This window comes from Bufo bufo, chromosome 4 (assembly GCF_905171765.1).
Source record: "Bufo bufo chromosome 4, aBufBuf1.1, whole genome shotgun sequence".
NCBI lineage: Eukaryota > Metazoa > Chordata > Amphibia > Anura > Bufonidae > Bufo > Bufo bufo.
The window spans coordinates 579,663,927-579,691,520 of NC_053392.1; the positions used below are offsets into that span (position 1 = coordinate 579,663,927).

The 27,594-nt window shown below is 45.1% G+C and overlaps 1 protein-coding gene across 1 annotated transcript; it reads left to right on the forward strand.

Moving 5' to 3' along the window:
• Window positions 1–25,762, forward strand: UTP25 (UTP25 small subunit processor component). The gene is made up of 12 exons (XM_040430368.1): window positions 1–155; window positions 5,654–5,693; window positions 6,938–7,199; window positions 7,398–7,595; window positions 10,904–10,992; window positions 13,208–13,609; window positions 15,043–15,259; window positions 16,805–17,007; window positions 19,575–19,757; window positions 20,601–20,713; window positions 22,873–23,118; window positions 25,404–25,762. Exons 1-12 carry the CDS (start codon window positions 55–57, stop codon window positions 25,648–25,650), a joined length of 2,301 nt encoding a protein of 766 aa, XP_040286302.1. The 5' UTR covers window positions 1–54; the 3' UTR covers window positions 25,651–25,762.
• Window positions 25,763–27,594: the final 1,832 nt, after the last annotated feature.

Genomic DNA, 27,594 nt, shown 5'->3' on the forward strand with positions numbered 1-27,594 from the left:
GACGCTTGCCCAAATGCGCATGCGTAGTAACCCACGTGTAACAGAAAGCACAATATGGGGAAGAGAAGGAGAAGAGATGAGGATGTCAGCTCCCTGACCAAGAAGCAGAAGAAGCATCTGAAGGAGTTCGGGGAACAGCATCCTTTTTATGACAAGTAAGTGAGGACTGGAGAGATATTCTCTGGTAGGAGACTGCCGCATGTCCACCTACTTAAAGGAGTTGTGTCACTTCAGGAAATGGCATTTATCATGTAGAGGAAGTGAATACAAAGCAACTACTAATGTATTGTGATTGTCCATATTGCTTCCTTTGTTTCCTGGATTAATTTTTTCCATCACATTATATAATGCTCGCTACCATGGTTACGACCACCCTGTAATCCAGCGGCGGTGGTCGTGCTTGCACACTATTGGAAAAAGAGTCAGCCGAGACTGCGAGAGTGCACGTGAGCTACTGTTTTTGTGCAAGCACGACCACTACTGCTGCTGGATTGTAGGGTGGTCGTAACTAGAGATGAGCGAATCGACTTCGGATGAAACATTGTGAATACTGTACGGAGCGAGCGCTAGAATGTATTGGCTCCGATGACTTTGGGTAATAACTTAAAAAAATGAATTTGTACTGTTAAAAACCTTTTCCCGAACACTGGTTTGGTTCCAAGGTACCACTTAGAACCAAAACCGAGTTTAGGAAAAAGTTTTTAACAGTAGAAATACATTTTTGAAGTTATTACCCAAAGTCATCTGAGCCAATACATTCTAATACTGTACGGAGCGCTCGCTCTGTACAGTGTTCAAACTAAGTTTTATGTGAATCGACTTCGGATACTCATCCCTAGTTGTAACCATAGAAACAAGCCTTGTATAATGTGATGGAAAAATGAATCCAGCCAGCAAAGGAAGCAAAATGGACAATCACAATACATTAGTAAGTGCCTTGTATTAACTTCCTCTACATGATAAATGCCATTTGCTGAAGTGAGACGACCCCTTTAACCACCTCCGGACCGCCTAACGCAGGATCGCGTTCCGGAGGTGGCAGCCCTGCGCACAGTCACGCATATACGCGTCATCTCGCGAGACGCGAGACTTCCTGTGAACGCGCGCACACAGGCGCGCGCGCTCACAGGAACGGAAGGTAAGAGAGTTGATCTCCAGCCTGCCAGCGGCGATCGTTCGCTGGCAGGCTGGAGATGTGTTTTTTTTAACCCCTAACAGGTATATTAGACGCTGTTTTGATAACAGCGTCTAATATACCTGCTACCTGGTCCTCTGGTGGTCCCCTTTGTTTGGATCGACCACCAGAGGACACAGGTAGCTCAGTAAAGTAGCACCAAGCACCACTACACTACACTACACCCCCCCCCCCCCCCCGTCACTTATTAGCCCCTGATCACCCCTAATCACCCCTGATCACCCCATATAGACTCCCTGATCACCCCCCTGTCATTGATTACCCCCCTGTCATTGATCAACCCCCTGTAAAGCTCCATTCAGACGTCCGCATGATTTTTACGGATCCACTGATAGATGGATCGGATGCGCAAAACGCATCCGGACGTCTGAATGAAGCCTTACAGGGGCGTGATCAATGACTGTGGTGATCACCCCATATAGACTCCCTGATCACCCCCCTGTCATTGATTACCCCCCTGTAAAGCTCCATTCAGACGTCCGCATGATTTTTACGGATCCACTGATAGATGGATCGGATCCGCAAAACGCATCCGGACGTCTGAATGAAGCCTTACAGGGGCATGATCAATGACTGTGGTGATCACCCCATATAGACTCCCTGATCACCCCCCTGTAAAGCTCCATTCAGATGTCCGCATGATTTTTACGGATGCACTGATACATGGATCGGATCCGCAAAACGCATCCGGTCGTCTGAATGAAGCCTTACAGGGGCATGATCAATGACTGTGGTAATCACCCCCCTGTCATTGATTACCCCCCTGTCATTGATTACCCCCCTGTAAAGCTCCATTCAGACGTCCGCATGATTTTTACGGATGCACTGATAGATGGATCGGATCCGCAAAACGCATCCGGACGTCTGAATGAAGCCTTACAGGGGCGTGATCAATGACTGTGGTGATCACCCCATATAGACTCCCTGATCACCCCCCTGTCATTGATTACCCCCCTGTAAAGCTCCATTCAGACGTCCGCATGATTTTTACGGATGCACTGATAGATGGATCGGATCCGCAAAACGCATCCGGACGTCTGAATGAAGCCTTACAGGGGCATTATCAATGACTGTGGTTATCACCCCATATAGACTCCCTGATCAACCCCCCTGTCATTGATCAACCCCCCTGTCATTGATCAACCCCCCTGTCATTGATCAACCCCCCTGTCATTGATCAACCCCCCTGTCATTGATCAACCCCCCTGTCATTGATCAACCCCCCTGTCATTGATCAACCCCCCTGTCATTGATCAACCCCCCTGTCATTGATCAACCCCCCTGTCATTGATCAACCCCCCTGTCATTGATCACCCCCCTGTCATTGATCACCCCCCTGTAAGGCTCCATTCAGATATTTTTTTGGCCCAAGTTAGCGGAATTTTTTTTTTTTTTTCTTACAAAGTCTCATATTCCACTAACTTGTGTCAAAAAATAAAATCTCACATGAACTCACCATACCCCTCACGGAATCCAAATGCGTAAAATTTTTTAGACATTTATATTCCAGACTTCTTCTCACGCTTTAGGGCCCCTAGAATGCCAGGGCAGTATAAATACCCCACATGTGACCCCATTTCGGAAAGAAGACACCCCCAGGTATTCCGTGAGGGGCATATTGAGTCCATGAAAGATTGAAATTTTTGTCCCAAGTTAGCGGAACGGGAGACTTTGTGAGAAAAAAATTAAAAATATCAATTTCCGCTAACTTGTGCCAAAAAAAAAAAATTTCTATGAACTCGCCATGCCCCTCATTGAATACCTTGGGGTGTCTTCTTTCCAAAATGGGGTCACTTGTGGGGTAGTTATACTGCCCTGGCATTCTAGGGGCCCAAATGTGTGGTAAGGAGTTTGAAATCAAATTCTGTAAAAAATGACCTGTGAAATCCGAAAGGTGCTCTTTGGAATATGGGTATTTCGTGATGGGCATAGTGAGTTCATAGAACTTTTTATTTTTTGTCACAAAAAAATCATCATTTTCCGCTAACTTGTGACAAAAAATAAAAAGTTCTATGAACTCACTATGCCCATCAGCGAATACCTTAGGGTGTGTACTTTCCGAAATGGGGTCATTTGTGGGGTGTTTGTACTGTCTGGGCATTGTAGAACCTCAGGAAACATGACAGGTGCTCAGAAAGTCAGAGCTGCTTCAAAAAGCGGAAATTCACATTTTTGTACCATAGTTTGTAAACGCTATAACTTTTACCCAAACCATTTTTTTTTTACCCAAACATTTTTTTTTATCAAAGACATGTAGAACTATAAATTTAGAGCAAAATTTCTATATGGATGTCGTTTTTTTTGCAAAATTTTACAACTGAAAGTGAAAAATGTCATTTTTTTGCAAAAAAAATCGTTAAATTTCGATTAATAACAAAAAAAGTAAAAATGTCAGCAGCAATGAAATACCACCAAATGAAAGCTCTATTAGTGAGAAGAAAAGGAGGTAAAATTCATTTGGGTGGTAAGTTGCATGACCGAGCAATAAACGGTGAAAGTAGTGTAGGTCAGAAGTGTAAAAAGTGGCCTGGTCTTTCAGGGTGTTTAAGCACTGGGGGCTGAGGTGGTTAAGTGATGATGACGACCACTATGCCACGAGAAATATTTGTCTTGTTCGTTGTGGCTGTGACAGTTATCGGCATGCCTTGTGTGCTGTGACGTGAGATCTTGGCACCCTCCATTAAATAACCTTTCTGACGCATCCAGTCTTAGATCTGTCCATTGTGCTGATCCTCCAGTATTCCTCCTGGAAATGTACATATGTGTCCCCGCTATCTACACAGAATGATTGGACCCAATTGATAAGGAAAATGGTAACACCCTGAAAAGATGCTCTAGAATTGTTATTTTTTGGGGAATATAAGTATTTGCTAAAAACAGACTTGTCAGGAGAGGAGAGAGCCGGTACTGGGGATTATGGGTATTTTAGGTGGCTTATTAGGAAAGCTGGTGAGAATCCTAAAATAAGTTCCTTACAGTTAAGGCTTCATGCACACAAAAGTATTTTCTTTCAGTGTCCGTTCAGTTTATTTTTTTTTCCGGACAATATACGGAACCATTCATTTCAATGGGTCCGCCAAAAAAATGGAAGTTACTCCCTGTGCATTCCGTTTCCGTATGCCCGTATTTCCGTTCCGCCAAAAAATAGAACATGTCCTATTATTGTCCGCATTACGGACAAGGATAGGACTGTTCTATTGGGGGCCAGCTGTTCCGTTCCGCAAAATACGGAATGCACACGGACTTCATCCATATTTTTTTTGTGAATCTGTTTTTTCCAGACTGCAGAATGAGGCTTAAGGCTACTTTTCACATTAGCGTTTTCAATTCCGCTATTGAGATCCATCACGGAATCTCAATACCGGAAGAAAACACTTCAGTTTTTTCCCCCATTCATTGTCAATGGGGACAAAACTGAACAAAACGGAATGCACCAAAATTCATTCCGTTCCGTTTGGTTGCGCTCCCGTTGCGGACAGAATAACGCAGCAAGCAGAGTTTTTCTGTCCGCGATGTGGTGTGGAGCAAGACGGATCCGTCCTGGCTCACAATGTAAGTCAATAGAGACGGATCCGTTTTCTCTGACACAATAGAAAACTGATCTGTCCCCCCATTGACTTTCAATGGAGTTCATGACTGATCCGTCATGGCTATATAAGACATAATACAACCGGATGCGTTCATGACGGATGCATGCGGTTGTATTATGGTAACGGAAGCGTTTTTGCAGATCCATGACGGATCCGCAAAAAAAGCTAATGTTAAAGTAGCTTTATTAAAAGGTTGTTTCAGAGGTATTTATACTTTTTTTTTTTTATATCGCTCAAAGTGGGTAAAGATGAATAAAAAGATAAGGAAGCCATATTGTCCCCTCGCCAATCCGCTCTCCACTTCACGAGTCAACATTCTGGAGGAAAGGCCTGGTCAGATAGTCCTTGGCCATAGTGCTTAGCTGCCTCATTGAATAGCAGGCTGAGCAGGCTTTTTCGGGCATTTCCGGCAAGCTGAGCTGTGTCAGGAAGTGGGGACTGAAGCAGTGCTGAATTGGTGGCAGCATCAGGGAATCAGTGGGTATTCCGGCTATAACAAGTTATCTCCTACTACTGATAGGACCCCCACAGATCACGAGAATGGGTGCCCATTACTAAAATGGACGGAGCGGTTGGTGGGAAAAACGTGCCACTGCTCCATTCATTTCTATGGGAATGCCAAAGATAGTCAAGGACTGTACTTGGCTATCTCTGGCGCGCCCATAGAAATGATGGGACCCCCACCAATCTGATAGTTATCCCGTGTGGATAGGGGATAACTTGCTATAACCAGAATGTCCCTTTACCCCCTGTGATCCATATCTATATAGTAATGCCACTGGACGCCCCCTTTAAATGTGTTTAATTGTGCCTCAGTTTTGCATTTTCAAGCACTGGAATAAAATCGGTTATTGTTTGCTTATTACAGAGTCTCAAATGTACAAGAGAGAACGCAGCTGGTCGAGCTGGTGAGTAAACTGTCGCATTGTAATCTCATCAGCCTCTGTACTCTAAGGCTACATTCAAATCCGGCAGAGAACAGCCTGGACGGTGTTCACCAGATGCAAGGTTGCCAGATTCAACAGATCACCGCTGGTTCCCTTTTGATTATAATGGGATCTGGCGGTGATACGGCTGCTTTCCAGCATAAATGGCGGGTTTCTGCTCAATAGATATCTGTGTGCAGCGCTTTTTCTTCTCTCTAACGGAGATGTGAATGTATCATAATCCTGGCGCCTCTATGCTAACATAACGTACATTCTGTATATTATTAAAATGGTTGCTCAGTAAAAAAAAAACAACAAAAAAAACCTTCTGTCCATGGACTGTCTTTGGTATTGCAGCTCATCGTAAATGTCTGAAGAGGCTCCAGCACTCCATGGAGCATCACAGTCTCTTGCTTGGCCAGTGACGTCACATGCATTATGTGCAGCTTAGGCCGAGTTCACATCAGCGTTCAGCCTTTCCATTCTCCTGCTCCGTTACAGGAGAACGGAAAGGACGGATTCGGCACATAACTGAGCCAAACGGAGCCTACAGACCCCATAGACTATAATGGGGTCTGTTAGGTTTCCGCTCAGAAGATGATTTTGGAGCGGAGACAAAAGTCCTGCGCGCACAACATTTGTCTCCGCTCCAAAATCATCATCTGAGCGGAAACCTTATGGACCCTATTATAGTCTATGGGGTCCGTAGGCTCCGTTCGGCTCAGTTGTGTGCTGAACTCAGCCTTAGTCCCATTCAAGTGAAAGGACCTGGGCTGCAATACCAAGAACAGCCACTATACAATGTACGGCGCTGTGCTTGGTATGCTGTGAGGAGGCTGCAGCGCTCCTCTGAGGGCTATGACTCTTTCAGTCAGCTGATCGGCGGGGGTGATGGGTGTCAGACTCCCATTGATCTCATATTGATGACCTATCCTTAGGATAGTCCTTAACAACCCCTTTAATAACTAGGAGATGGAAGAGAGCCTAATGTAGGATCAGACTCGTTTAACCAAATCAGGAAGTGTCCAGACGCCTCTCTCTAAGGTAACGAATGAAAGAAAAAAAACACCATACCTCGCCGATTCCCCCACAGCGCCTGTTCTGAGGCTTCCATTCCAATACCGTTCTCTGCTTCCGGTTGCAGCAATGATGTCCCGATACATTGCCTTGTGACTGGGTCATTGGGTTGATCTGATGGGTTGATCAAATGATTTTCTTTCTTTTAGCCTGATGGTTCTGAGAATGAGTCACATTCAGAGAGTGAGGCTGAGAGTGAAGAAGAGAAAGCCAACATGTATCAGAAGCTGCTGGCAACATTAAAGAATGTCTCTGATGAGGAGGAGGAGGAGGAGGAGGATGATGATGAAGAGGAAGAGGTGGATGATGAGGATCAAATGCAGGATGAGAATGAGCCGTTGAGCTCTAATACAGAAGAAGAGGACAGTGAAGAAGAGCAAGAGGCAGAAGGGGACGAGGATGTCCAAGAAGGTAGGAACTCACCACGTCCATTACTCTAGATACCATTTAACTCCCAGCATGCTGTATGACCTGCAGTTTTAAAACTTCCTTGCCCTTTAAATCTGGACTCTGGCCCTAAAAATAGTGCTTTTCTTTTCATTCAAAATTAGTTGTTTTTTTTTGTTCCAGTTTGAAGGATTTACACTGAGTGTGTGTGTCTTGTTTTAGAGCATGTCGCTAAGGGTGAGGAGCGGGGTGATGATGACGACAAGCCGACAGAACCTGGAGATCCAGCTCAGGAAGACGGAGAGGAATTCACAGACAGCAAACATGAAACTAAATTTAGTTTAGAAGCCAATTTCTTGGAAGAAGATGCAGAAGGCCAGAAGAATGAGACTGCAGAGCCCTCTGTGATAACTTCTGAAGGTAATCCTATATTATCCAATCTGATTTCAATACAGACGTTAAAGGCTTGTCCGGGATTAGAATAAAGGAGCAGCCCCCCCCCAGGAACAGCGCCACTCTTGTACATGGGCCATGTCTGGTATTGCAGCTCAGGCCATGGACAGCAGAGGAGCTGGGTGGGCTCTTCCGTTGCTGTGTGTTCTGAACCTGTCAGGTGTCTCCTCCCTTATACTGCTGCACCGAGATCTTGAGGCACGGCAGCTGTACCCCTTCCCGTATGGCTATTATTATTAGTTTTACACTAGACATGACTTGGGGGGCCTGATGAGGTGTCTGACCATTTATGGGGAACCTGCAGGCTGCTGAGAGGTGAGGAAAACATTATAAGAAAGAAAGTAGTGATTATGGAGACAGGGGTCTATCTGTCAGTCACCTAATAAACCATAGTCAGGTTTTCCCCAGCCAGATGAGGCTGATAATACTCTGCATTTTTGAAGACGTCTTCTAAGATACAGAATATGCAATCGGTATTTGATCTCGTGGGGGGGGTCTGCCTGTTGGAAATTCAGCCAATCATGCGTACAACGTGGCAGCAGCACTCTGTGAACTCCGACCGATCACACATTGATAGCATATCCAAAACGGGAGATGGGATTCTGCAGCATAAAGCCAACTGATGGGCTAGAAAAATCCCTGAACCCATCGTAACATAGTCTTTAAGGTTAATGCCCCTTTAAATGGTTTGTCTGGTTTCAGAAGGAAACTGGACTAGGGTTGTTGCGGGTATTGAAATTTCGATACCCAATCGATACTTTTGTCCCGGTATCGATACTTTACTGGGATTTCCATTTTTTCAATACAGTCTAGTATCTCTGAACATGAGCGCGCTGCTGTCGGCGCACTCATGTTCTCTCAGCAGCACAGAGGAGAAGGAAGCAGTTCTCCCTCCCCCTGTGCTGCTGCTTCCACCAATGAACGGAGAGAGGGGTGGAGGAGAGGCGGACGCACTGCGCCACCAATGATACTACACAGAGCGGCGCCCAGCGATGTCCCAGCACTTACCATTATTCCTGGGCGCAGTGCGTCCGCCTCTCCTCCACCCTGCAGTGCACTGTCCCATCGCAGCGCAGGGAGAAGGAACGCCCACTAGAGAAGCTGATGTCTCCTCCCCATCGCTCCGATAGTAATTGGCATATGGAGCAGGAGAGGAGACAGTAATGGGGCACTGCAGGCGAACGGAGCGGCGCCCAGGAATAATGGTAAGTGCAGGGACATCTCTGGGCGCCGCTCTGTGTAGCCTGCTACTTAGTCTGGACTCGTATAAAGAAGTATTTAACACATAATACAGGAGGCGGGTGCCGGCAGCAGAATCGCATTGCCGGCACCCTGCCCCTGACAGGGAGCTGCGATCAGCGGCAGTTAACCCCTCAGGTGCGGCACCTGAGGGGTTAACTGCTGCTGATCTGCCAGTACCCACCTCCTGTATTAAGGGGTAATTATCATTGGTGGCACAGTGCGCCCCCCCCCCCCCCCTAAAATTATTGGCACAGTGCCCCCTCCCCCCATTCTTAAAATCATTGGTGCCAGTGGCCACAGGGTCCTCTCCCCTCCCCCTCATTGGTGGTGCAGTGGCAGCTTCTGATCGGAGCCCCAGCAGTGTAATCCTGGGGCTCCGATCGGTTACCATGGCAGCCAGGACGCTACTGAAGCCCTGGCTGCCATGGTAACATCCCTGATGCTGTGTGCACAAAGCACAGAGCAGCAGGGAGAGTGTGAAGTTCTATTCACCCTGATAATGCTCTATCAGGGGGAATAGGAGAAGGGATAAAAGATCCCAGGTTCTGGCCCCTAAGGGGGGAAATGGTTATTAAATAAAAAGTAAAAAAAAAAAAACCCACCAGAATATTAAAGGGATTCTGTCACCTCGTATAACACAAATTCAGATTTTAAACCAGTCATGCTCCACGGCTTACCTTGAATCGTCTGTGCTGTTTTTTTATTGTAATCCGTCCAGCAGTTTTGCAGAAAAACGACTTTTATAAAACCCTGAAGGTGCCCAGAGGGGCGTTATGTTCCCCTTTGTGTGCCCAGTAGTGCCCAAAACGCCTTCCTCCAGAATCCCTAACCGCCCACAGCGTCTCATCCCTCTCCTCCCCCCTCCCTGACGACCGAGCGAAGTCTCGCGCAGACGCAGTACCCACTGAGGGCTGCGCCAGTGCGATTTGCTGGAGACTGAGGGCAGGAGCTTCATCGTCGTCACTGGGCATGCGCCGAGCCCAGTGACGTCCGATGCTCGCGCGAGACTTCGCTCGGCCGTCAGGGAGGGGGAGGAGAGGGATGAGACGCTGTGGGCGGTTAGGGATTCTGGAGGAAGGCGTTTTGGGCACTGTAAGAGGGGCGTTACTGGGCACACAAAGGGGAACATAACGCCCCTCTGGGCACCTTTTAGGGTTTTATAAAAGTCGTTTCTCCAAAACTGCTGGACGGATTACAATAAAAAACAGCACAGCCGATGCAAGGTAAGAAGGTAAGCTGTGGAGCATGACTGGCTGAAAATCTGAATTTGTGTTATACGAGGTGACAGAATCCCTTTAAGTATGAATCACCCCCTTTCCCAATTTCACATATAAAATGTAAATAAATAACAATAAATAAACATATCACATATCGCCACGTCAGAAAAGTCCAAGCTATTAAAATATTAAAAAAATTTATGCGGTGAATGCCGGAACAGAAAAAATAAATAAAAACTGTGTGATTCGCCATTTTTTAAAATGCGGAATGCATGTGGCTTTTTTGGTTTATTTTTTCACGTGGTATCGAATGGTATAGAGTTTCGCAATACTTTTTTATGGATTCGAAACCGAATCAAAAATTTGGCATTGCAACAACTCTAAACTGGACAACATGGGATCACTCTGCAATAAAGAAGTGATCATTACTTACCTGGCAGATCCCGCTGCCACTCTGGGTCTCCTGGCCGACATCTGTTTACCTGGCTGCAGTGGTGACACCATGTTGACAACACGTGACCGCTGTAACCAATCACTGGCCTCAGCGGTGCACTGAAGAGGCCAGTGATTGGCTGCAGCAGTCTTGTGCTATCAGTGATGTCGCTGTTGCAGCCAGGTTAACAGATCTAGGCTAGGGGAAACCAGAGGGGCAACGCAGAATCTGCCAGGTGAGTAATGATCACTTCTTTATTGCAGGATGATCCCCTGTGTTGTCAGGTTTCCTCCTGAAACCAGACAGCCCCTTTAAATGAGAAAGTCGGAGATGTAAAGAATATATGTAGATAACGCTCATGTTGTTTCTTCTCCTTTCTTCAGATCCATTTAAAAAACACATTGACCGAGAACTAGAAGAAGACGATGTTAACCAGATCACAGCCAACCCTAAAACATCTTCATCTCTGAAGGTAAAGCACAACCCTTATTAGTCATGACTCAAATCTTCCCATTCTCCTCAAATAAGTGGTGAAAATCTCAGCCCGATTCCTAGATTTCAAAATGACAAGTGATCCCAATCTTGTAAGCTTTTTGGCACCCTCAGGCATTTTGGTTATTCAGATTTCGGATTGGCAATGGGTTTTGATGTAAAGGATTTTTACAGACCACATTTCTTGCGGTTCAGAATAATAACCAAACATTAAAACCAAATTTCTTCTGGCCGTGATTCAAATCATTGCACTGATCAATCCGGGGTCATAAACTTAGCATAAGCTTAGTCTGATCTGTCAGTACGTGATCTGGAGGCACGAGCCAAATACACCCCCCCCCCCCCCCCCCCAAAACAATTGTCGTTGAGCGTGATTTAGGAAACGCCAGGCACTTTTTCCAAGCATTGGTTTTCACATCAGAACCCATTGGTATAATAAATATTTAATTAAAAAAGAGCAGAGATAGTAAAGCTGTCCATACCCAGTCCTGATCTCAGACATTTAACCCCTCAGATTTTGTGGTCAGTTGTGTCCACAGCATCTGAGAGGCTTCTCCCTGGGGGCGCTGCGCTCAAACGACTCCCCCGTGCAGAGACTGAGGAAGACTTTCATTCATTTGGTAGCCTCTGCTAGAACCGCCGAGGCTTAAAGGGAACCAGTCACCTGTAAAATGCATCTACACCCGCCAGCAGTACCTCATAGCAGCCCTCAGCCTGTAAATAATGATATCCTGTTGTCCGATGCTGCGTAAGTTAAAAAAACTCAGTTTTATTCTCCATCAGCGCTATAGTGCCGGCCAGCTTGAAGTCAAGGGGGCAGCGGCCTCCTTGCTTCAAGTTAAGGTAACCAGGCCCCCTAACCGTCCCCTCTTGCCTGAGAGTGACAGCCTGCAGTGCGGCCGCGATTCCCCAAGTCTCGCGCATGCGCGGTGCACTCTGTAGTAATGCGCTATCCAATCTCTTGCTGCCGCTGTTAGCAGAGTTTCAGCAGGACAATGCGCATGCGCGAGACTTGGGGAATCACGGCCACACTGCAGGCTGTCACTCTCAGACACTCTCATCACTTGACCCCCCTCAAATTTTTTTTATAAAAAGTGATCAAAAAGTCGTACACACTCCAAAAGCAATAAAAACTACAGATCGCACAGCAAACAATGAACCCTCGCACAGCTCCGAAGACATAAAAGTGCTGGGGGTCAGAATATGGCGATGCAATGGAAAAAAAGAAAGTTGTTTTTTTCTTTTTTTTTATAATGTTTTAAAACACAGGAAAAACTTTATAAAAGTGGTAATCGTACTGACCTAGAGAATGAAGAGAACGTGTCAGTATTCCTGCATAGGGAACACTGTAAAAACGAAACCCATAAAACAGTGGCAGAATTGCGTTATTTATATATTTTTTTTCACTGCCTGGCACGCAATATTAAAGGGGTTATCCCATCTTAGACAATGGGGGCATATCGCTAGGCTATGCCCCCATTGTCTGATAGGTGCGGGTCCCACCTCTGGGACCCGCACCTACAAAGAGAACGGAGCAGAGAAAGTTGAGGAGGGCGCACCGCACAAGCGTAACCGCCCTCCATTCATTTCTATGGAGCCGCCGAAAATAGCCAAGCCGGCTATTTTCGGCAGCTCCATAGAAATGAATGGGAGCGGTGGCCGCGCATACGCGGGGAGGCGGGGAGCTGCGCCTGGTGGTGGACGGACCCCGGGAAACCCGGGGTCCTCCAGCCACAACTCTCCCCGGCTCCGTTCTCCTTGTAGGTGCGGGTCCCAGTGGTGGGACCCGCACCTATCAGACAATGGGGGCATATCCTAGCGATATGCCCCCATTGTCTAAGATGGGAATACCCCTTTAAATGGTGCCATTAGAAAGTACAACTTGTCTCGTAAAAACACAAGCCCTCATACAGCTATGTGAATGGAAAAATGAAAAAGTCAGAGGCAGAGAGTAAAAAAACAAAACGCAGAAACGGAAAATTGTTAGTCCTGAAGGGCTTATTGCACGCACTTGCAGATGGTCAGACTATCAGCATTTACTCCTAGATCCAGAAATCCCATCTTCCTTCCAGCTATCTGTATTGTAGCAATAAATGGCGAGCTGACATTCTGGAGATTATATGACCGCGTTCGATCTGGTTATCACTGAGCTGTGGTAATCGCTGTAATAAAGTTTATTCTCCGTTTTTTTTCAGTGGCCAGCGCTGGGTCAGTTGGTGTTTTCCTCCGCCTTAAAAAAGGTCCATCCATTAAAATCTGAGAAAGAAACTGATCTGACCAAGCTATATCTCCGCAAACCCCTGGATTCCATGTGGCCCAGCGTCAACAGCTCTTTTCTTACCGGAGAGAGCAATCCAAACTTCACCGCGCTACAGAGAGAACTGTTCACCGTAATGAACTCTTACAAAGACTTGTATTATCCGTCCAGGATGGCGACCGCTCAGGGGGAGGAGGTCCGACACATCTACTGCCTTCATGCTCTCAATCATGTGCTGAAGGCTAACGCGCTGGTGCTTAGCAACAACGCCAAAAAGAGAGATCAGAAGACGGCGCTGGATGATGAGGAGCTGCGTGACCAGGGCCTTACCAGACCCAAGGTAAACGGTTCTCATTCTGAGTTCTGTGTGACAGGGCTCGTCCTACAGACAACAATGACAACGTAAAACGGCAATTTTTGGATTGGAGTTTATGGCATCTTTCACCATGTACCTGAGTAATAAACCAAATAAACTGGTAGCTTCATCACGGTCTCCTGATTTCAAATGTTGTTGTCCCTGTGCAGATCAGTGCCTCCTTTGCTGAGAAATTAGGCCTTCTTATTATGCAAATGAGCCGTTTGGTGCAACCAGGATGTCACCATTGCACCAACAGCTCCCTTCCCTATTGTGGTGAGCTCCAAACAAGCATCAGGGTTGTACAGCCGGCACACGGACTAGAACACAGGGGACGGAGCTAACCGTGATAGGGAAGGGAGATGTTGGGGTGATGAGGTGCAATGGCTACACCCTTGTTGCACCAAACCTCTAATTTGCATAATAATAAAGGCTTAATTTCTCAGCAACAGAGGCACTGATCGTCAGGGGGACAACCATGTTTATTACTCAGGAACGTGGTGACAGATTGTCTTTAAACATTCTCCTGTGTGTAGGTATTTCAGTTTCATACTTGTTATGGCGCCCCCTGCTGTTATTTTCCTTTCCTTTTCAGAATGTCCACCTAAGGTGTCCAATTCTGGTGAGAAGAAGCAGCTTCTAGAGCTGATTTTTATTGACTGCACAGTACCATCAATCGCTCCACAGCCCATTTTCAAGAGGATCTGGGTGATGAAACTGAGCATGTGTGACCACCAACACTGGACACATGAGGTGGACGTTTTGAGAGAGTTGAAAAAGAACAGCAGGGAGTGCCATAACAAGTGCATAACTGCAATATCCAGACACAGAAATGTAAAGGATGGATGTCTTCATTCTGCTTGTCATGGCTACGTCAATAGTTAGGCCTCATACACACAAACGTATTTTCTTTCCGTGTTTGTTCCATTTTTTATTTTTTTTGCGGACCGTACTCGGAGCCATTCACTTCAATGGGTTCGCAAAAAAAACTGAAGTTACTCCGTGTGCTTTCTGCTTGTCCGTATTTCCGATCTGCAAGAAAAAAATAAAAAATTTCCTATTATTGTCCGCATTACGGACAAGGATAGGACTGTTCTATTAGGGGCCAACTGTTCCGTTCCCCAAAATACGGAAAACACACGGACGTCATCTGTATTTTTTGTGGACCGCAAAATACATACGGTCGTGTGCAGACACATAAGAAGACACCGGTATTATAAATGGCATATGGTAGGTGGGAAAATCCTGTAGCATATTTTGCACTGGGACCTTGGAGCTTCAACTTACTCCTCCAGATGCAATTATGTAACCAACAGAAACCGCCATTGTCCGCATTTAGAGAACTAGAATGTGATGTACAACAGACATAAGATTTATATCATAAAGTATCTTACGACTAAACAGGTTTATCTCCTCAGGTCCTCATAGTTGTGCCGTTCCGGGAATCCGCCCTGCGAGTGGTGCAGCTTTTCATCAGTCTCCTGGAGGTTCCAGGCAGGAAAGTGGATGTGAGCAACAAGAAGCGATTCAAGGATGAATTTGGCTCTGCCCCAGAAGATAGACCTCCTAATCTAAGAAGGCCTGAGGATTATGAAGCCATATTTGCTGGGAACATTGATGACCATTTTAGGATAGGTAAGATTGGAAGGCAACGACTAATATAAGGGCTAATGATTCCCGACTATATTACCAGTCTGCGATACGGTTATTGGCATGTACTGTACCTCTGTATACAAAGTCATACATGCTAGTGTCCTATTGTATGCGGTTTTATCCAGGTATTCTCCGCTCCAAGCATTGCTTTAAAGGCAGTGTACCGATACTAAGGCATTCTCTCTTCAAGGAGAGATGGTAACCCCCAAATCCTGACTTGGCCTCTCGGCCAGTTAAGCCAGTACTCTCTGCTGTGCACTGACGAGGGGCAATCACCCCTAAACAGCTGTCTGCAGATGAGATGCTGGCTTATCTATTATCCATGTCATGTCACAAGGCCTTACATCTGGTGGCATCAGAGGCAGAGCTTGTTAAGAGCTCATTTGCTTCCCTTTTTTCTTCGATGAATTATGGACGCATGATAGAGAGTCTTTGTGCCATCATACAGTGTCTGTGAACATGGTATTACAGGTTGCATAATCTTTAAAGGGGTTGTGGAACATCGTTAGGATATTCAATGAAAGTCAGATAGGTGCAGGTATCATCTCTGAGACCCACACTTATCTCTAAAACAGGCACTAAAATTGAAGCCTGCACAGTGTGCTCCTATCTCCAGATTGGAACCCCCAAAGTAAGCCAAGAGCTGCCTCTGGGACCAGCACCTATCTACAGAATGGGACCCCCGAAGTGAGCTGAGAGCAGCCACGCATGTGGCCTCCATTCATTTCTATGGGAGTTCTGAAAACCTCCTGCAGTCTGATAAAAGTGATCGGCGTGGTGGCCCATTTGCGCTGTGCGCTCTCCATTTATTTCTATGGGACTTCTGAAAATTGCTTGAGCGTGCTCGCTTGACTTTTTTTCAAAACTCCTGTAGAAATTAATGTAGGACGCGTGGTGCACGCTTCTTCATTTTTGGGACACCAGTCTGACATCAGATGAGACGACCCCTTCAAAGCTGCAGAGGTGTATAATTACACTCCATTATGAATTTTCACAGATCTAAAAAAAATAACTGCACCCCAACGGTCATGATTTTTTGTAGCCTATAATAATGAATGGTTAGGATTTATTGTTTCGAATCTCATGGGCAACATTTGCCTGGCGTTTGCATCATCTTTGTTTTGAGTGGTGGTTTCCTCCCACGGCCTTAAAACATTAAGTTAGAGGGGTTGTCCAGACCCTGAAAAAATATTGTGGATGGCTAAGCGTAGTGTGTGAGTCCCAATCTGGCTGGAAATGTAATGTGCCAACTCCCCGCACGTCACAGCTGCTGACCAATCGGTGGTCACATGCCGTGCCTGCACACGTCACCACTGAGGCCAGTGATTGGCCGGCAGCGGTGAGTTGTGGGGAGTCAGAACGTCACACTTCCAGCGAGGATTGAGACATGCCATGCCCGGCCCGGACAACCCCTTTAATTGACTTCTTATGAAAATTGACCCACTTGCTTATGTAGTATGAGCCCCAGGATGTACAAGGACTGATGCCATCACTGCATTCCTAAATCTCATCACTTCCCTTCTACAGGTTTGTCCATTCTCCAGAAGAGCGTGAGACTGTATTCGCCCTTCTACTCTTCTGACATTATCATCGCTTCTCCTCTCGGTCTGCGTACCATCATCGGCAGTGAAGGCGAGAAGAAGAGGGACTTTGATTTTCTTTCTTCTATAGAGGTCCTAGTCATCGATCAGGCTGATATCTACCTGATGCAAAACTGGGAGCATGTGCTGGTAAGTGTGCCTCGTTTTGTCTGTAGAATTTCCTAATTGCTTGCTGAATAAACCAAATTATTGATGTTAATATTATAGTGATCTAAAATTTTTTTTTTTTCCAGTTTTATATACATAAAGTTCAATCCGTGTATTTTAAGAAAGGTTCTACAACTTCCTAATACACTGTGGGGGGGATACATGGGCAGAGAATTGGGAATGAACATTTATACGGACGAACAGGGCAATTATCTGGAATAGGCAATCGTTCACAGTAATTGCCCTGTGTAAATGTGCCAATGAAAATCACTTGTTTGTCAGGGGAGCAGTCAGTTATGCAGCACATGAACTCATCATTTGTTAGCAGCGCATCGCCACGTGCTGGTGACAATATGTATGGGGGTGAACAATCGCAGTTATGATTACACATACATCCCCAATGGTCCCATTCACTGACATCAAACACTTCTTGAAAATGGCAATGAATTGAAACATAAAGGGGTCATTTATCAAATATCGACATTGTTCACTAGTCTATGATATCCCCTGAGCTGCTGAAGGATGCACTTAATTTATGACAAGGCCCATCCTCTGCTGGTCTGGGTGCCTAGATTATAATCTACTCCAGCCCCTCGGCCGATAGCCCTGCATGTGCCTAAATTTAGGTGCACGGGTGTTTAACGATTTTAAAAATGGGGTCTTGTATCATAGGATGTCTTGATAAGTTAGCCCCAAAGAATATTAGAAAGTTATAGAACTTTTCATTTATACAGTGATCAATAACCTAAAATTATTAACTTGTTTTACTTACCGTATTTTTCAAAGTGGGGGAGGGGGGGAGAGAGAATCTTATGGGGTGAATACTAATGAGCGCTTCTATTATGGAAGTGCTCATTAGTACCGGAGGACCGGGAAGCTGAGAAGGCTCTGTACCCACCGCTTCCTGGTCCTCGGCTGTCTGCTTTTGCTGTGGCTGCGCACAGCGGGAGGGCGCTCTGTGACCTCACGCTGTGCGCCTCAGTTCACAGGAGCGCCGAAGGTGAGGATCAGCGGTGTCTGGAGCAGGAAAGGTAAGCGGGGCTGCATACATGAGGCTGGGGGCTACGGGCTGCATATATGAAGCTGGGGGGCTGTTCTGAGGTCTGATTGAGGGTCTTATTAATATTAAGGGTCTAATTGGTAGTCTGATCTTAGGTCTAATGAAAGATATTTTTTTCCTATTGTCCTCCTCTAAAACCTAGGTGCGTCTTATGGGCCGATTGTGTCTTATAGGGCGAAAAATACGGTAATCATATCTTTGCCACCTGCTTTGGGTCTTAGAGCTGATATCAGCTACAAAGAGAGTCTCTCCCTTCCTGGTGCAGAGTCAACAACTCCTTTAAGGCTATATGCATATATAAGACAGTGGAAAATGGCCGTGCGACTGTTTTAAAAAAAATTAAAAAAATTTACGGCTGTTTTCAGAACCTTTTGAAGTCTATGGGCCTATTAATTATTATTTTTTCAACAGCCAGTGAACAGCATACATCGAAAAATACGTCTTATTTTTGGCCCCCATTTCTATCAATGAAACCGGCCACTCAGACAGGATTGCATCCGTCAAATGGCCGTTAAAAACGGGTACACTAGAACAATATGGCCTTTTAGCGGTTAAAAAAAACCTCATCCACTTGCACGCGCAGAGGCAGTCGCTCCTCTCTTTGATTGAAAAGGACCTGCGCTCAGAGTGATGATGTCTCCGCACGCTCATGCACTGGGAGTGCGCAGTGATGTCATTGTGCAAAGCACCGGTCCTTCGCCATTTTTTTTTTTCTCTCTTTTCTCTCATTGTGGGAGACATTATTACTGCTGGGGCCACTATGAGGAAAATTATTACTGCACGGGGTACATTATATGTACTCAAGCCACTACAGTGACTGGGATCGTTATTAAAAAGAAAAAAACTATTAAATTCATCCATTTTTAATCGCCATGAAAGACGGATGCAAAATGAACATTAAAAATAGACAGGCGGCCAGAAAATGGATGCAAAAATGGTTGAAAAATAACCATGAAAAACTCAGTGTGACATATTATTTTTTTTCTACCGACATGTGCAATGTTTGTTTTTTTTATAGCCGTCATATGTCCGTTTTAGGAATAATGGTAGTCTGTAGGGTAATCCACACAGCTTTTTATTTTATTTATTTATTTTTTATTTAACGGTCAGGGAATAAAGGACGTAAAAAAATAGAACATGTTCGATCTCTTCTGTTTTCACTTACTGACAGCCCCCATTCAATTGAAGGGTACAGTTTTTAGCGTTCGTTTCTCAGTGAAAAAACATCAGTTAAAAACAGTTTATCCGTTTTTAACAGGTGTTTTTTTTTCACTGTGCGCATGTAGCCTAAGACTTCTCTGTGCTGTGGCTGGGAATTCTGTGATTATCTCCTTGCATATTGGCCGACCTCTTCCACTCTTTTCCAATGAGCTTGGTTTCTTCAGGTCGGTATTAGACATCTAAAAGCTTACACGGTTCTTCACAATACTCGGTCTCTCCACTACATACTCCATACATAACTTCTTTATTTTCTCTTATCTTATTTCAGCATCTGATGTCTCACCTTAATCTGCAGCCGAAAGACTCTCATGGTGTGGATTTCTCCCGTGTTCGCATGTGGAACCTCAGTAACTGGGCCAAGTACTATCGGCAGACGCTGCTGTTCAGTGCCTTGCAGGACCCCCAGATAAACTCTATATTTAATAAGCATTGTTTTAATTACAGTGGACAGGTAAGTGCACAGGCTGCCCAACGGGTTTTGACGCAAGTGAATCTGTTGTGATGTCTTTTGGTAGCAGGAGCAGATTGGGTTGGCCCATCTCAGACATTAGGATATGCCACCAATGTCTGAAAGGTGTGGGTCCCACCTTTCTAGAGCCTTTCTCTTGGGGGAGGGGGTGTAATTGGATGTCCCAGTTACAGTGGGGAGGTTCAAATAAATAAAGTCTAAATGTCTACTAGAGGTCTTTTATTATGTAAAAATAAAAACTAAATAAAAAAACTTAAATAGTTCAAATCTGTGGCTCCGTTTTAGAGGAATATGTACTTTATTCAATATGCTTATCAGGTGTTTGGAGCACCGAGGGGCGGGCCTAGCCCCTTGGAGCACCGTTTCACCACAGCCTTTCCTCCTTAGCCACTCCCCTTAAGTTACCGGGCCAAGCATCCTCACTGTCTTCCTGGCTGGCCCTGTAATACCGGAGCATGAACAGAAGGTTGTACCGTCCCCAACGCTGCGATTGGCGTGTGCACCAGCTGCATGGTGGTCTTTAGCACCCGGACCTCCCACTGAAGAAAGTGTTGTAACTTATATGGCAATTTTTTATTTTAAATGAAAGGTTCTCTTTAGGTAGGCCAGATACATAAGTTCCGTTGAAATGAATGAAATGCGGATGAGATGCAGAGCAAAAATAAGGTCGTGTGGATGGGACCTAAACCTGATGATTTTGGCAAGTTGGGCCAACAATCCAAAGTTTATGAAGATTGCCTGATGTCAGGGATTGGAGCACTTTGGCTGTTAAGGTGCCTGGCTGCCCCCATATTGACCAGTTGCTTTATATTTGCTCTTATTCAGGTGGCTGTAAGAAACATGCCAATAACGGGCTCCATTAGTCAAGTCCTGGTGCAGCTCCCGCATGTCTTTCAGCGTCTGGAGGCAGACAGTGTGCTCTCTGTAATTGATGCTCGGTAAGATAATTATGCTATTTTATTTCTAGATGGTGAAGGTTGTTTTTTTTTTTTTTTTTTTTTTAATGCGTTTTGTTTACTAGAAAAAGAAAACTTTATTAACCCTTATTTTATAACTTTTTTTCTTAGCCCTATAAGGGGACATGTCCATGTGATTGCCTGTGCAGTACACTGCAGTGATTTTGTAAATTTATCATTATTCTATTACCGTGAAAATGTGACCCCTCTTTGCTGCCCTCCCCTGTTTTTGAAACATAAACCCCAAACCTATATCCCCACCTATAGTGAACCTATATACACCATAGAATAGAACACCAATAGAAGTATATGTGGTTGAACCATAAATACTATAATCATGATGGATGTGTGATTAGCTTATCACATTTTTATTAAACCTGTATTACAGACATGATTGGCATAGGCAAATAAATAAAAAAAACGATTAAAAACACCAACACAGTGGTGGTGACCGAACTGCAGGTTAAACATAATAAAGCGCAAGTGCGAAAAGTATTTTTAGGAAGGTACTATAAAGTGCAGATTCAAGAGTTCTTAAACGAGTATTATACACACAGCCTAATAGTATGGCTATGAAGAGTACAGATCAAATAGCATGTGAAAGAAAAAAAAAATATATATAAGCAATCCAGTATAATACAAAGTATAAAGGCAAATATCTATATAATACCAACCACCACAAATATCTATATAATACCAACCACATTATTGTTGGTTATCATATATAATAATATTAGGGGTGCACCGAAATGAAAATTCTGGTCCGAAACCGAAAATTCAGGATGCCCTTGACCGAAAACCAAAACCGAAACAGCCTTTTTGCCCAAATACTTTTAAAATACTTTTTTTTTTAAATGATTTTATTAATAATTCTTTTTCATGAATGAAATTCATCTGTGGGTGGCGCTGTTATGGAGAGGGGGATCTGTGGGTGGCGCTTTTATGGAGAGGGGGATATGTGCGCTGTTATGGAGAGGGGGATAGGTGCACTGTTATGGGCATAACAGTTCACAGATCCCTTTCCCCATAACAGTTCACAGATCCCTTTCCCCATAACAGTGCACAGATCCCTTTCCCCATAACAGTGCACAGATCCCTTTCCCCATAACAGTGCACAGATCCCTTTCCCCATAACAGTGCACAGATCCCTTTCCCCATAACAGTGCACAGATCCCTTTCCCCATAACAGTGCACAGATCCCCCCTCCCCATAACAGTGCCATAGACCGATCCCCCTCTCCATAACAGCCACGGCCCTGCTGCTCACAGCAGACTACTCACTGCATCTTTATTTTACCTTACAATCGTGACGCTCCAGTAACAACTCTGCAGGCAGAGCGGAGGGCGGCGTAACGTCACTTACTCACGTGACGCACCTGCTCCGCCCACTTTATGAATGAAGGAGGCAGAGCAGGCGCGTCACGTGAGTAAGTGACGTTACGCCGCCCTCCGCTCAGCCTGCAGAGTTGTTACTGGAGCGTCACGATTGTAAGGTAAAATAAAGTTGCAGTGACAAAGTAAACCGCCCGCCCGCAGATGGTGGGTGACAAATCCCACACCCCATATTTTCGGCCGATATGTAACAATATCGGCCGAAGTGGATTAGGTGCATTTTCGGCCGATATTTTCGGCTGCCGGAATTTCGGTGCACCCCTAATAATAATTATATATTATATATAATGTGGTTGGTATTATATAGATATTTGCCTTTACACTTTGTATTATACTGGATCGCTTATATTTGTATTGACAATTTGATACTATCATGATGGATGTGCGATTAGCTTGTTATTTATCGTTGAACCACGTATACTTCTATTGGTGTTCTACTCAGTTTTTTGGACCCACTTTCTTGTAACTGGAGTGAATCCTATGCGAATATTGTATTAGCGAATCATTGGCCGACCAGGGCCCCTGGCTGCCCCCTGCCTCTTGTGTGGTACGATCAAGTCTATTGATTACGTTTTCACAATAGACACATCTGGCCTATCGGTGGGATCTGTGCTTAACCTAATGGGACCTTTCCTAATCCCAAGAACCTGTGTCCTGTGCTACTGCTTCACCGTATTAAGGAGTTCTCCAGTATAAAGAGGCCGCCCTGTGCCCTGTGTATCACTCTATGGCAATTTTTTTTTCTCTTAGATTTAAGTTCTTCACTAACAAGATCCTGCCTCAGTATCGAGACGCCATCATGTCGCACACCCTGATCTACATCCCGTCCTACTTTGATTTTGTGCGGCTCCGAAACTACTTACAAAAAGAGGAGCTCAATTTTACACACATCTGTGAGTACACGGACAAACCCGGGATCTCTCGAGCACGCCAGTTCTTTCTGAAAGGAGAGAGACCGTTCCTTCTGGTCACAGAGAGGTTTCACTTCTACAAGAGGTGAGGATACTGGAGCTTGTTTGTGAAGCCGAATGTCTCCCCGGGGAGAGTGACTCATTAGTGCATCTCATTAATGCCTCAGCCCAGGGGTTTGATGTGAAGAGGAGTAACCTATTGTCACTAACTAACCTTATGGTCACATGCAGACCTGTTGGCCGCCCTTCAGTACATTCCCTGGTGCAGAAGCTCCTCTAGAGATGCTGTGATAACCTTGTTTGTATGAGAGATGAAGACTACAAAGACCTTCATAATGTATTTGAGGCATTACCGTCTTTTAATGTTATGGCATATTCTATAACATTACGATCATTTTGAGTCTGACCTCAGGGACCTCTGCAGATCTTAAGTACTAGAGGGCTTAGGCCCTTTGCATTTCTTCCTACTTTGCAGCAACCACTGAGAAGGAAACTGCAACGCTGCTCCGTTCCAGTGTTAAAGGCTATGACTACCTTCAGGGACATGTCTTTTTTTTTATGATAGCATTTTACCGATTTTGGGCTAAACTCTTTTTTTTATTTTTTTTATTGGTCTTTATTTTACATTTTCAGCAGTTTTTGTCTTAAAGGTTTAACTCTTGTCGTAGAGCCATTACCTGCCAGCTATGTATATTCGGTATCTTTGACCCTCTAACAGCTTATAAACACTTATAGAAGGGTACTTTCAAACTAGCGTTAGAAGAATCCGGCAGGCAGTTCCGTTGCCGGGAATCCGTATGCAAACGGACATCATTTGTTTCCGGATCCATCTGACAAATGCACTGAAATACAGGATCTGTCATTCGGAAAAACGGATCCGGTATTTATTTATTTTCACACTTTTAAAGGTCTGCGCATGTTGAAACTGGATCTGTCAATGCGGCAATTTCCTGAACACTTGGTACTGGATCCAGCATTAATACATTTCAATGGAAATTAATGCCGGATCTGGCAATCCGGCAAGTGTTCCGGAATTTTGGCCGGAGAAAATACTGTGTCGCATGCTGCAGTATTTTTTTCTTCGGCCAAATACTGTTAAAGGGACGGAACGGAAGACATCCTGATGCATACTGAACGGATTGCTCTCCATTCAGAATACATTAGGATAAAACTGATCAGTTTTTTTCTGGTATTGAGCGCCTATGACGGAACTCAATACCGTAAAACTTTAACGCTAGTGTGAAAGTACCCTAAGCCATATTCTTATCTTGCTGATAAGAACTGAGCTATAATGAGTGTTTGAGGTCAGGAGATCAGATATAAGGAGCAGTCAGCTGAGATGTCTGATACCTGGTACTAGAGAATCTCAAGGCTGTACAGAGAAAGGGACTGGAAATTTTTAATAAAGACCAATTGAAAAAAAGATTTTTAGATTAAAATGAATACAATCCAATAGTTAAAAAAAAATTGCCCCCAAAGGTGACCATAACCTTTAAGTCCCCGTGCAGCTGCAAATTTCTGCTGCATATCTTTCCTTGAATCTGCAGAAAAATCTGCATGTGCTACCTGTGGGATGTAGGGTGGATGCACTGCATGTTTCAGCTCCATTAAAACCGGTAAAATTGGCAACAGATCTGCCAGGGATTTCATAATCCGCGTCATGTGGATGATATTTGTAAAATCTGCGTCGAATCCACCACAAATCCCTTATTTTTGTAATATTTTTATTTTTTTGGACAGGTACGACATTATGACTAGCACTGTATGCTAGCACTTGACTAGCACTGTATGCCATGTAACGGTGAATTCACACGACCGTATGCGCTTTGCAGTCTGCAAATTATGGAGGCTGTCCATGTGCATCCTGCACTTTTCGTGGGCCTCATTGATAAAGTGCCTATTCTTGTCCGCAAAACGAACAGGAATAGGGCATGTTATATATAATTTGTGGAGCAGGTGCATGGATGCAGAAAGCACATGGATGACGGCATAGAAATGATTGGGGTGCGGCGTAAAACCATCGTCGTGTGAATGGACCCTTATTCTGAGGATTGGTAGTAGGACCCCTATTGATTAGGAAGCCATGCATATCCCATTGGTGGGAAACCCCTTTAAAGAGTCAGTAAACCTGCTGTCTGTCATACCTCCAGTTCTAAGAACCTCCATAGACATTTCCATACTGATCTGTGGTTGATGGCGGCCTTTCAGTCTATAAGTTCTTCCTTTTATTAGGTTTCTATGGATCTGTGTACTGCTCCTTTAAGAGGCAGAGGCCCTCAGACCTCATGCATGGTGTTGGGTATAGATCTGTAAGCCCATGGTTTATAGTAGCTGACTTGACATTGATACTGGAACTTCTTATGTTCTTAGGTACAGTCTGAAGGGCATCCGAAACCTGATCTTCTATGAGCTCCCTACTTATCCTCATTTCTACAGCGAGGTGTGTAACATGATGAAAGCATGGAACAAGGGTGAGGAAGCGACATGGACCTGCACAGTGCTGTACTCCAAGTACGACGCCCAGAGACTGGCGGCAGTGGTGGGTGCAGAGAGGACCGCCCAGATGCTGCAGTCTAAGAAGAATGTCCACCTGTTTGTCACGGGGGAAAATAACTAACCTTCCCCAGAGGAAAAACAGACTGAAGCTCACTGAAATCAAACCCTCTGTTGTACAGAATTATTTTATTATTTTGTAAGCTGTTCATACCATTGCTGGAATTTTTATTGTGCCGAGTTGTTTTTCTTTTCTTTAATTACAATTCTAATACATAGCAGTTATTTTGCTAATTTCATTGTAGAAGGTTAAAGGGCTTCTGTCACCCCCCATTGTGCAATTTTCATTAGCTATTGCTAATGTCAGCTGAGTGCAATCATACATGTCCTACCTTTGTCTGTGGCTTATTTCTTGTAAAAATCATACTTTTATCATATGCAAATTTCTTCACTACCAGCAAGTTGGGCGTGTACTTGCTGGTATCTGCCGCTTCTAGACACGCCCCATCTCCTCTTGATAGACAGGGCCAGCGAGCGCTCTCCTCCTCCCGCTGGCCCCGTCTGCTGCTGAATTCCCGCACCTGTGCCGTAACGCTCCTCAATCGGCGCAGGCGTAGTAAGTGAAGGACGCGCGCTTGCCAGCTCCTTCCTCAGTGCGCCTGCGCCGATTCCGTCACACTACACCCGGAAGAGAAGACTGCCGGCATCAGCGATAATCGGCAGTCTTCTTTTCCAGGTGTAGTGTGACGTAATCGGTGCAGGTGCAACGAGGAAGATGCTGGCAAGCGTGCGTCCTTCACTCAGTACGCCTGCGCCGATTGAGGAACGTTACGGCACAGGCGGGGGAATTCAGCAGCAGACGGGGCCAGCAAATAGCTATTGTTGGCTAATTAAAATTGCACAATGGGGGGGTGACAGAAGCCCTTTAAATAAAGGGAAGCTGAACCTTTACAGAGATCAATCATGGAAGGTACTTCTCAGCTCTCTGCATCATGGGGTTTCACCATCTCTGCACAGCTTTTCCAGCATATTCCGCAGTGATACAGACAGTGGGTGTGGACCCATTTGTGCCCACTAACCATGGTCTAAACCTTTTAGGGCATTGTCCTGGAGGTCCCCTGGTTTTCACCCTTTAACCCCCATACAGGGATGAGGATTTCACTGTAGGGAACCAACCAGGCCGCTACCTCCTGGAGTAGTACTGGTCTAGTTGGCAACTGACCCACGGGGTACCGAGGATTATGTGACACTCGAAGTCAGGAAGCAGGGCTAGATCAGGGCAAGCAGACTTTGTGCATATCCGAGGTCAGGGCATGTGCCAGAGTATCCGAGTTGTAAACGGGCAGAAGTTTGGTACATGACAGACAAAATAGCACAACTTCACTGGTTAACTAGACAACTAGGAACCTAAGCTTTGGTAACGAGTGAGAGGACAGAGCAGAAGCTGACTACAATTAGAAACAGGCGTGCAACTCCACACAGCCAGGATGGAGGTGAGTGGTGGCATCAGAAATGGGAGTAGTAGTTGCTGAATGAATAATGTCCTAAATAGCAAAGGAAATGGACCGCCAGTGTAACTACTGGATCCACATACTGGATGAGCAGAGTCCACGAAAGCCGAAGGTGCAGATCATTCTGGGAAGCGATTCTGCACGATTTCAGTTAAGGTTTAAGCTCCCATTAACCTGTCATTCTTCATATAGTGCAAGTCGTGCTCAGATTTTTTCACACACTGGCCCTAATATAGTGTTAATGTGCCATAAGTGGTGATGTCGGTGCTTCTTAAATGACTAGAGTTCAGGTGTGGATTGGCTACAGGTTTTACCTTGTGCACAGGAGGAATCCACAGTGAACAGCTGTGACTTTTCTGCACATGAATAAGCATAAGATTTCTGTGCTGATGGTCGTGGGTACTTGTCTATTGGCTGCTGTTAAATCATTAAGGAACCTGCGCTGGACATCCACCCTGTCTAAACATGACCTAAGGACCCTGTGATCCAATGGCAAAAACCCTGTGATTTTCCAAAATGTGCCAGTTTTTAGATCTGGCTAAGGGCGCATTCACTCG